Source organism: Podarcis vaucheri, assembly GCF_965113315.1.
Source record: "Podarcis vaucheri genome assembly, chromosome: 4".
Taxonomy (NCBI): domain Eukaryota; kingdom Metazoa; phylum Chordata; class Lepidosauria; order Squamata; family Lacertidae; genus Podarcis; species Podarcis vaucheri.
Genome location: NC_138762.1, coordinates 14,305,473 through 14,317,077, shown reverse-complemented (window position 1 = coordinate 14,317,077; position 11,605 = coordinate 14,305,473). Strand labels below are relative to the sequence as shown.

At 45.3% G+C, this 11,605-nt stretch overlaps 1 protein-coding gene across 30 annotated transcripts in view; it reads left to right on the top strand.

Moving 5' to 3' along the window:
* The window catches only part of DLG2 (discs large MAGUK scaffold protein 2), a 921,944-nt gene that overhangs the window by 669,127 nt on the left and 241,212 nt on the right, over positions 1-11,605 (top strand). For all 30 annotated transcript variants that reach the window (XM_082219075.1, XM_082219062.1, XM_082219073.1 and 27 more), the window contains one exon: positions 488-657. In XM_082219075.1, the coding sequence (XP_082075201.1) occupies positions 488-657 (170 nt within the window). The remainder of the gene's footprint in view (positions 1-487; positions 658-11,605) is intronic.

The window sequence follows — 11,605 nt, the reverse complement described above, 5'->3', positions numbered from 1 at the left end:
AAAAAATAAAAGGGAATGGAGCCATGAACAGTGCCTGCGTGTGTGTAATATACATCTTAAATGAGCAAAGGGCATATTGCTGGATTGAGATGAAAGCCATCAAGTGTTGAATAGAGAACCAAGGTGGCCGTAGGTGTATTAATTTCAATAAGTAATTTCCTTATGGAGTAAGACTCCAGCGTGCAGCAGGGTGCTTTTCAATACAATTTCATTATGGAAGGGCCTTCTTTTTAATAGTGCTGGGAAGAAGCATGCTGAGCACAAAGGGATGAAGGGATTTTTTGGCAAGGGGGTAAAGGGAGCATACCTATAAATGACTGCCAAAGGGACCTCAGAAAGATCTGATTTGTTCTTATGCAAATGGGGTGTATCTATCGTGGTCTATCTGTGCCTTCGCCATTCCCTAGAAAATATTCCAGTGAATCTCTTTCTCGGTTTGGCATCAGAAGGCTCAGTCTCTCTGTTACATTGTCCTCCTCCTCTCCAGAGTCAACGACTGCATCTTGCGGGTGAATGAAGTCGACGTCTCCGAAGTTTCGCACAGCAAAGCCGTCGAGGCCCTGAAGGAAGCTGGCTCCATAGTGCGACTCTACGTCCGTCGGAGGAGACCTATTCTGGAGACTGTTGTCGAAATCAAACTGTTCAAAGGGCCGAAAGGTAATGAGGAGATACTGAAAGAAAAGTGGGGGTAGGTGGGGAGACACAGGAACAGTGGCGTAGCGTGGGAGGTGCAGGGGGGCGGCCACACCGGGCACAACATCGGGGGGCGCTCGCACTCGCAGCTCTCTGCCCCTACTGGGGGCGCAAATTACTTGCCTTGCTCCAGGTGCTGACAACCCACGCTACGCCACTGCACAAGAAGCTGTCCTTTGGCCAGATCAAACTGTGGTTGCGCTGGGATGTTTGCGATGGTTTGCGATGTGGTGGGTGAGCACCATGGCGGCACACTGCTCCATCTTTATCACGTCTCTCCTTGTGTACCACCTTCAGTGCAGATATCCTGCACTGAGGGCTCACTCATCCAGACTTCCTTTTGCGTTGTGCTTTCCAGACGCAGGCCTGTTCTTTAAAGTTCAGTGTATGAGCAAGGTTGTCTTGTTCTGATCTGTTTTGTTTTGTTTGCCCTGGTACATTCCCTTGGAAAACCCACAATTTACTGCTGAATCAGAGCAAATGGCAATCCGCAAAAAAATAAAAAAAAAATTCCCAATTGCCGTTGTCTCCAAATCAGCTGTAAAGTGCAGGTTGGACCGAGAAAAGCACTAGGACCAAAAAAAGAGAACATTTTCAGACATGGAGCTTTAAAGTCTGGACCTGGACCTAGAAATTCATCTCAAAATGAAGTCTGGATTAGCCCTAAACCTCTGTTTTCCATTACACCTGAACCAGGAAACTCTGTTGGTTTATGAACCGTGATAAGCCACGATTAGATACTGATGCCTCCCTCTGCACATGCAGAGTTGTACCTTTCCCATGGATGTAGGTCTCACAGCCTCAGTGCCGGATTAAACCCTGTGGAAGCCCCTAGGCAGTCAAAATCTCAGGGGGCCTCCTTGCAAATTATCTCCTAATACGTTTTTGAGTTTACGGACCAACCATTCTAACAAGCCAATTTTATTACACGGAACAAACGTTAGCAATTATTGATGTTATAAAACCAACCAAATCATGATCAAGATCAAATCAATATTATTTTGATCCCTAAAAAGTGGTGCCTATTTGGTAACCCGCCACTGCGGAGCCGGACCCTCAACCGCTCACCATGGGCTGACCTGCACATTGTGCCCATTTGAAAGCACCACTGCCATTCGGAGTTGGTTGGTTTTCTTCAAATTGTATTTAGCCTCACTCCCTCTGTGTTCCGACTGACATCCGCGTGCTCTGCACTTCCTATTCCTTGTTCCACACCATTGGCTAGTGGGAGTTGGGAAATGCAAAACATGATGATGTCAGGACTTTGGGTGGCGTTGCTTTATGAAGCAGAAGGCGAGTAGCTTGTGATGCCTCTTGGCAATGTTTTGTTTTGAATCAGCAGTTCAGTGTCGGATGCAACCCCATATTAGAACAGGGCTGGATATTTAAGCAGGTATTTGACACAATTCTCAGTTTCTGAGGAAGATGGATGTGGAAAGAACTAAAGTTAGCATATTTGTTTAGCTTTTGATAAAGCAGCAGGAAATAATTTAGCTTGGTGTTACCTTGCAGGGGGAAAAAGAAATTAAATGCTGGCACTCGGGTGTCAAGATCCTTGTGAAGATTTCATTTTTAGTTGTGGTGCCTGAAACAATTCTGCTTTACTAAGTGTGTGTGTGTGTGTGTGTGTGAGAGAGAGAGAGAGAGAGAGAGAGAGATGGACAGACAGACAGACAGACAGACATTATATGCTTTTATAACCAGCTGTTGTTTGTAACTGCTTGGTGTTTCAAATATTGATTTGATCATTCATGAATTCTGGATACGAGATTCGCTCTCACACATCTGCATTAGCACCTGAATTTTGCTGTTGACGTGGGATTTCCATTTCACCACTGCAGTTGGCTGAAAAGTGGATTTGATGTTATGTGAAGGCTCCCTCTAGTGTAAAATGCCGTGATCCATTTCCTGCTGGTGCTGCATTAAAACGACAAGCAAGTTGTCCCAGGGCCCCATCAGGGCCCACTGATGTTGGCACCATCTCTTATCATTCTTTATGCTAGGAGCCCGGGAGACTGTGAGACACCCTTATACATTTCCCACAATGCCCTGGGGGTGGTGGTCCATTGGGCACTCAAGGGCATCGTGGGAAATTTCAAATGGTGGCTTGTAACCTCTGCTGTCGATTAAGCCAGAAGGAAAGGCTGTGTTGTGGGCAGCATGAACTCTCAGGACCATGCCAAAGCTCAACAGAGTTCCTTGCAACAGTGGCACCTCACCTGGTCTACCTGAGAGGAAGAAAAAAAGGTGGGATTGTGCACTGTTGGTCTCCACTGCCCAAAGCGGTGGAGGTGCCATTGTGGGCCGACACCACAGGCTGTGTGTAGCCCGCAGGTCAGGGGCTCCCCATCTAATATTATAGTTTCAGATTTGTATGGTGCGATTTTTTAATAAAAAAATGCATTGCTTGTCTTTTTAATTTTTAAGCTATTATTTCGGAAACTTCCTGGTGTCTTTCCCACCATTAGGGTTTGATAGAGTCAGTCGAGACTTTCCTGTCTGACTGGATTTTGTATGGTTGCTATTATTATTTATTAAACTTACTCAGGAATGGGAAGTAATTGTTGGTTCCTCTGTAGTACACATTTTGAAGGTGTATCCTGTGTGGGATTTTGCTTTGCTCCTCAACTGTTCCCTGCCTCTTGCCCTCAGAAAGAGAGTCTAAAAATAGAAATGTATACATTATTGGGGGCAGTGCTTTTTTTCTGGGAGGACGCAGGGGTACACATACGCCTAAACATTTTGTGAATCTAACGGGAGAAGAAACTTTAAAAAATTAGATTTTTAGTTTCTTCTCTAGCACAGTGAATCGTCAGTTCCATTGTTACCCCCAATGGCGGCCTCATTTTCTGTCATGGGTTTCCTGAGTCTCAGGCGGAATCAGAGTACCCCTAAACATTTTTTAAGGGGAAAAAGCACTGATTGGGGGATCCATCGTATTGCACTCTCCAGTTGCTTTTATTTATTTTTAACAAAAATAATATACCACCAGATGATAACAAAACTTCTAAGTGGTTTACAAGAAGTAATAAACATTATCTATGAAAACAAGTAATTAAAAACAATTAAAACCAGCAGAAAACTAAACAGGTATTAAAGCAAATCAACACCAGCGTGTCTGGATAGGCTTGTTTGCCTGAACAAAAATATTTTAAGCAAGCGCTGAAAAGAATATAGGGAATCATTGGAATCATTGGCGCTCCCAGCAGCTTAGAAGCAGGAATGTGTTGTTGCTCTTCTGGAAAAGTTTCCTTTTCTAAAATACATTGCTTTGGGAAATGTTCTCATGCCTTTGAGAGTGGTTTACTTTTGCATGTTTGTTTTACTTGCATTTAATAAAGAAAGCTAAAATCTTTGAAACGGTCAAGCTTGCCAAATGTCACATTTACAGTTAGCAATCCTGCTCATGAACTTATAAAATGGATCAAAAACAATTTAAAGAGGAAAAATAAAGCAGTGCAAAATTTGCTGTTTTTTATAATAATTTTATTAGTTTTCAATTACAGTCCAATCATAGCTTCATTATAACTATGAGGGGATGATTAGCTGCTTGTGCTTAAAATTGTGCTCCCTCAGAGTTTGTGCGGCTCCACAAACCTCTGTGTGTGACAGAGCTCCTCAGACATGTCTGCTCTAGTCACTAGTAGAGTCTGACAGTGGCTGCCTGCGGAAGCGCTTCCAGCAAAGAAGCTCCTTAACGGAAACGCGTCTCTTGGACTCACGACGTGGCAGCTTCCGGCGAAGTATGGGTCTCCCTACGGTTGCTTCTGACACCTCCCCGCTGTTTTCGCTGGACGTGTCTCTCACCCCTTTCTCTCCCCTGCTGGTTCCTGCCTTGGCTGCTGCGTCTCTCTCAGCATTACTGAGATCCTCCTCCAGAGACCCCTCGCTCCCCCTCCTTGTCCCTGCTTTAGCTGCTGACTCTCTCCCAGCCTCTGGGAGCCCTACCACCTCCCTTTCCTCTGATGTCAGTTCCCTGACAATAACAATACCAAATTATAACACAATTACTAATACCAATCGTTCAAATACCAAATTATATAATTTAGGTGCACCCCCAAATGCTAGAATTAATGGTTTGATGATTTTCATTATTTCTGCGTTCCAAAATCTTATTAATTTCAATTACATTCCGGTCAAAATAATAATCCCTTATACAACAACTGCAATATTAATAACTCCTATTCATGTTGACACATTAAGTGATTTATAAAACACATGTGAGGCACTCAAACTATATCCTTGTTCTTCCTGTGTGTGACAATCAAAATCTGCCGTTTCAGAAAGTTTCCGCCCCGTGTCATTGCTTCCAAATATTTATGCCTCCCCCCAGAAAAAACAACCCTTAAAAATGGCAAAATCAATAAAATGAGGTCCTACAAGAAGAGGTGGCAAGAATACACAGAGGAATTATACCAGAAATATATGGATGTCTCGTACACCCCAGGTAGTGTGGTTGCTGACCTTGAGCCAGACATCCTGGAGAGTGAAGTCAAATGGGCCTTAGAAAGCACTGCAAATAACAAGGCCAGTGGAAGTGATGGTATTCCAGCTGAACTGTTTAAAATTTTAAAAGATGATGCTGTTAAGGTGCTACACTCAATATGCCAGCAAGTTTGGAAAACTCAGCAGTGGCCAGAGGATTGGAGAAGATCAGTCTACATTCCAATCCCAAAGAAAGGCAGTGCCAAAGAATGCTCCAACTACCGCACAATTTCACTCATTTCACACGCTAGCAAGGTTATGCTTAAAATTCTACAAGGAAGGCTCAAGCAGTATGTGGACCGAGAACTCCCAGAAGTGCAAGCTGGATTTAGAAGAGGCAGAGGAACCAGAGACCAAATTGCAAACATGCGCTGGATTATGGAGAAAGCCAGAGAGTTCCAGAAAGACATCTACTTCTGCTTCATTGACTATGCAAAAGCCTTTGACTGTGTTGACCACAGCAAACTATGGCAAGTTCTTAAAGAAATGGGAGTGCCTGATCACCTCATCTGTCTCCTGCGAAATCTCTATGTGGGACAAGAAGCTACAGTTAGAACTGGATATGGAACAACTGATTGGTTCCAAATTGGGAAAGGAGTACGGCAAGGCTGTATATTGTCTCCCTGCTTATTTAACTTATATGCAGAATTCATCATGCGAAAGGCTGGGCTGGATGAATCCCAAGCCGGAATTAAGATTGCCGGAAGAAATATCAACAACCTCAGATATGCAGATGACACAACCTTGATGGCAGAAAGTGAAGAGGAATTAAAGAACCTTAAATGAGGGTGAAAGAGGAGAGCGCAAAATATGGTCTGAAGCTCAACATCAAAAAAACGAAGATCATGGCCACTGGGCCCATCACCTCCTGGCAAATAGATGGGGAAGAAATGGAGGCAGTGAGAGATTTTACTTTCTTGGGCTCCATGATCAGTGCAGATGGTGACAGCAGTCACGAAATTAAAAGACGCCTGCTCCTTGGGAGAAAGGCGATGGCAAACCTAGACAACATCTTAAAAAGCAGAGACATCACCTTGCCAACAAAGGTCCGTATAGTAAAAGCCATGGTTTTCCCAGTAGTGATGTATGGAAGTGAGAGCTGGACCATAAAGAAGGCTGATCGCCGAAGAATTGATGCTTTTGAATTATGGTGCTGGAGGAGACTCTTGAGAGTCCCATGGACTGCAAGAAGATCAAACCTCTCCATTCTGAAGGAAATCAGCCCTGAGTGCTCACTGGAAGGACAGATCGTGAAGCTGAGGCTCCAATACTTTGGCCACCTCATGAGAAGAGAGGACTCCCTGGAAAAGACCCTGATGTTGGGAAAGATGGAGGGCACAAGGAGAAGGGGACGACAGAGAATGAGATGGTTGGATGGTGTTCTTGAAGCTACTAGCATGAGTTTGATCAAACTGCGGGAGGCAGTGGAGGACAGAAGTGCCTGGCGTGCTCTGGTCCATGGGGTCACGAAGAGTCGGACACGACTAAACGACTAAACAACAACAACTGCAGCAGATAAAAACTTTTGAAAAGTTTTGTTTTCTTGGGACCCCACCCTGGAGCTTCATGCTGCGGGAGTGTGTTGCTCCCAGGCAGAACCAGCCCTATGATAAGGCAAAGGGAGACAGCTGCCTCAGCAGCAGATACTGGAAGTTGGGGAGTGACAAGAGCTATGAGTGCCCAGAACCCTCTGCTGCCCTCAAGTGCATTTCTTCCATTGGCAGTGCTTTTTTTCAAGAAAAATAGGTGCCGGAATTCACCATGAAGTTGTTAACTTAAGTCACTGGGCAACTCGGGGCAGCCCTGAACAGATGCCAGTTTGACAACAGCTGCATTCACCACCCGCAGAGGTGCTAAAAATTATGCCAAGCTGTCTCCCTAGCTGGTTTGGGGGTCACCCCTGGTTTCGGCACAGGTCAAATAAATGCGTCCCCCACCTCCCTCATTCTCCTAGATTCAGGCAGGTGGCTAGGGCGGCTGGGAAGGGTCCTCTTACAAACAGGTGTGTGCAATGGTAGTGGCCTGGCTGAAAAGCTTAGAGGCCATCACTGCTATCAGGAGATGGGTTGAAGAAAGGAAAAAGTGAATTGGCCCCGCCCCATAGCTTGACCAATCGTGGCTAGGAGCTCGGTGGAGTCATAGGTGTAAAAACAGAGTGTAGATTCCGACACGCCAGCCAGCTTCTGTTTCAACTTGGAATGAATTTTATTATTACGGTCACAGACCAGTTCCGGCTCACTTACAATATCAGGAAAATCATAAAACACAACAGGAATATGTTGAACTGCAATTGGGTATAATGGAGACAGTTCAGATATAGCGGCAGTTAAAAATATATATTAAATCTTGATCACTAAAATTGTCATTTAAAACCTTAGTCATTTTGGTAGTACAGCTTGTTCCCTAAGTTTTAGGGAACTAAAAGTCGCACAGAATTTGGCCACCCAAATTGACTTGGAAACGTTTGTTTTGGGTTTCTCAGAAGTACATAAAGGCAAGAAGTGGGTGGTGGGAGCACCAGCCTGCAATGGCGCCCACCTGAAATGTGCCAGCACGCTTCGGCTCAAAAAAAGCACTCCCTTTCACCAGTTTTGGAGTAAGATTCAACTACCAGTCCAGTTTGTTTCTGAATGTGCCTTGGGGAAGGACGCCATCTTGTCCTTCAGGTCAGACACAAAATGTCGTGAGCCAGCCCTGCTCCCTGTTGCAGAATTTATGCTGAGCATCACAAGGGCAGGAGGAGCAATTTGACTTGGGGGGAGGGCCTGGCCCTGCAGTCCTTTTCACTGTGCCTGCCCTCTGCATGACAGAAGCATGTGAAGAGTGCTCATCGTTTTGTGGTTGTTGTTGTTTTGTTGATCTCTGGTGGCCATTGCAATTGGGAGAATGTAAGAAGAGTCCTGGGATGCGGGTGGCACTGTGGGTTAAACCACAGAGCCTAGGACTTGCTGATCAGAAGGTCGGCGGTTCGAATCCCCGTGACGGAGTGAGCTCCCGTTGCTCAGTCCCAGCTCCTGCCAACCTAGCAGTTCAAAAGCATGTCAAAGTGCAAGTAGATAAATAGGTACCGCTCTGGTGGGAAGGTAAACGGCGTTTCCATGCGCTGCTCTGGTTCGCCAGAAGCGGCTTAGTCATGCTGGCCACATGACCCAGAAGCTGTACACCGGCTCCCTCGGCCAATAAAGCGAGATGAGTGTCGCAAGCCCAGAGTCGGTCACGACTGGACCTAATGGTCAGAGGTCCCTTTACCTTTAAGAAGAGTCCTGCTGATTCATTCCAAAGGCCCACCCTTTTCTCACAGTGCCCAACCTTATGCCCATGAGAAGTAAGATAAAAGAGGAGGCAAATGCAACAGGAAGTGAGGGCAGGGAAAGGGAACAGAAGAGAGAGGGTGTACTCAACAGCTCACGGCAGAACTCATTGCGCTGTGACACTTGAAGCAAGTCCATCATGAAGATTTATAAAAGGAGATCAAATTCAGCAGACAGCAACAACATGAGCAGTGTGCCATTTCTGAAGCTTCTCAAAAGAGAGCCCGTTTTTTGTATTAGATGGTGTGTAAAACACAGGATCGGCTTATAAGCTGGCTGCAGATACCAGAAGCAGAAGCCCTGAAGGCTCTGGGAAATCTCGCTGGAGAAGTTCCCGCCAACCTAATCCTTTCCTAGTTGTCCTTCCTTTTGTTAGGGCTCCTGATGGCGGTGCTTTCTGTGTTTTGGATTTGCCCAAAGCCCTTTTTCATAAATGAGATTGCACAGAGCTTGCCATGCACGGTGGACCCCGTCGGTTCCCAGAAGCTCTCCAGCCTGCCAGTTGGCTTCCAGCTCCTGGGCCCTAGTCAGCTCATCCCTTCTCTGCTTGCTCCCTACCCCTGTCAGTTTATACTGTCTGGGCCACATGTGTCAATTGTTGTCTCGCCTGCAGGCAGGGCTCTTGCTTTCTGAAGCATGAAGAACAAGGGAAAAGGTCACGTTTGTGCCAAAAATAGAACTGGAGAGAGGGAACCTTCGGGGTTCTCATCGGTTTCATCTTAGCTCATTGGTTTCTGTCGCTGCAAATAGGAGATAAGTTGCCTTGTCTCTGCGGGTGCTTCCAGATGGGCATTTGTTGTGGGATCAGTGCTGCTCATGCAGGCAAGTGCATAGCATCCGCACATGACTTTGGCATCAAAATGCCAGCCGGAATCCCCCTGGCTGAATTTAATCAAAATTTACCCTTTCTGCAGAAAATCCCTTAAGGTTCATTTTTTAAAAAACACAACAAAGTTGCCAGTGACCCATTAGCAACATCTTAACGGCCCATTTGTGGCATCAATTACTGGTTCCAGCTGAATCCCAGAAAGCAAACCATAATGGCCAACTTTAGATTTGGGCAGGACAGAGTGAAGCAGCCCCAGATCACCCCATCAATGCTGCCCAGAGTGATCTGGAGTTGTCAGAAAGTGTGTGTTGGGGGGGGCAGCCTGGCAGTAAGGAGAAGGGACAGCCAGCCTGCAAATGTCTCTCTCTCCCAGCCAAATGTTTAATTTGGGTTTCAAAACCCCACTTCATAAGGGATAATGGAAGAAAATGAATGCTTTTTATGTCCTACACAAGAAATCTCTGGACCTACCGGTATTTGTCTACAATTTGGCAGGCTTAATCTCCTCATTAAAGTAGAAGGGGAAATGCAGAATCTTGCTTTATGAAGAGCAGCTAAGGAACCAAGTCCATAGATTGCAAAGAGTAGCTCTGAAATGGATCAGTGTGTTTTTGCTTTTGTTTAATATAGATATAAGTCAAATCTTGGCGTGTGTGCACATCTCTACTTATATGGGCAGTACACCCTGTGTGACAAAGGTCATATACATCAAGGGACGGCATGAATGAGTGAATTGCATCTGAGTTGTCAAAGATAAAAAGAAGCGATGAACATGTTTGCGTGATCCAGTTATGTCCCAGTGGGGTCAGAGCCCAGGACGTAGTCCAAGCAAACCAGTAACCGGAGTCCTGTTCAAGAATCTAAGGAGTCAAGGGTACATATAAAGACCCCTGCTCAATCAGAACAAAAGCCTAAATAATCCAGCCTCTTGTTTTCTACAGTGGCCAACCAGATACCACTGGGAAGCCTACGAGAAGAGCATGAAGGTAATATCCTTCCATTGCGCAAGTGTTTATCCCCACATTTCTCTTCCACCAACCAGGGAGCAGAATTTTAAGGGGCCAATTGCACCCGGCCTTGAATGCAACAGGCATCATTAATGAGCTTTTGCAACAGTGGAGATGTCACTTTCCTATATGCTCCAGTGTGGAAAAGATATCACAATAAGACCTGAAAACGCTAAGGAATGCATGCCCAACATCTTCCCCAGGAATTCCATAGCTCTGCAGGTTTCCAATTTAGTACAAGCAAACGAACAAATGTTGTCTTCATGTCACTTCGTGCTTATCTCTTGGCTCTGTTGCGTCCAGTTGGCACCCTTGCCTAGAACTTAAAACTGCTCTTATGAGCATGGTTTGACAGGAGATAAGCCTGGCAGGAAGAGTGATGCCCGTCAGAGTCGCTTTAGTTCCTTCCAGTGCCAGCTGGGAATCTGGGTAATCAGAAGAGCGGGCAGTCACTCCTGATACGGATATTTTGATTTGTGTGTTGCTTCCAGCATAGGGTCAGAATAAGTAAAAGACGGATAAGGAAAGGGTGAGACTTCTGAGCCAAATTTGTCTCCCAAATTTTATCACATCCAAATTGCACAGACAACTGCTGTTACATTGGGGAACAGCTCTCCAGAACTAATGCTTCTGTTGTTGTTTAGTCGTTTAGTCGTGTCCGATTCTTCGTGACCCCATGGACCAGAGCATGCCAGGCACTCCTGTCTTCCGCTAACTCCTGCAGTTTGGTCAAACTCATGTTGGTAGCTTCGAGAACACTGTCCAACCATCTCGTCCTCTGTCGCCTCCTTGTGCCCTCCATCTTTTCCCAACATCAGGGTCTTTTCCAGGGAGTCTTCTCTTCTCATGAGGTGGCCAAAGTATTGGAGCCTCAGCTTTAGGATCTGTCCTTCCAGTGAGCACTCATTGCTGATTTCCTTCAGAATGGATAAGTTTGATCTTCTTGCAGTCCGTGGGACTCTCAAGAGTCTCCTCCAGCACCAGAATTCAAAAGCATCAATTCTTCGACGATCAGCCTTCTTTATGGTCCAGCTCTCACTTCCATAATTCCATACATCACTACTGGAACTAATGCTTCAGGGGGACATCATCATCATTATTATTATTATTATTATTATTATTATTATTATTATTATTATTATATATATTTTATTAACAATTTCAACATACCAACTATCAAAACATATCATATTCATTTTTCCCCACCCACCCTTCAAACCATCCCTCCCCCCTGAGATTTGCCTCAGTTCCTCTCTCTGATTTCTCAGCACATATTATTC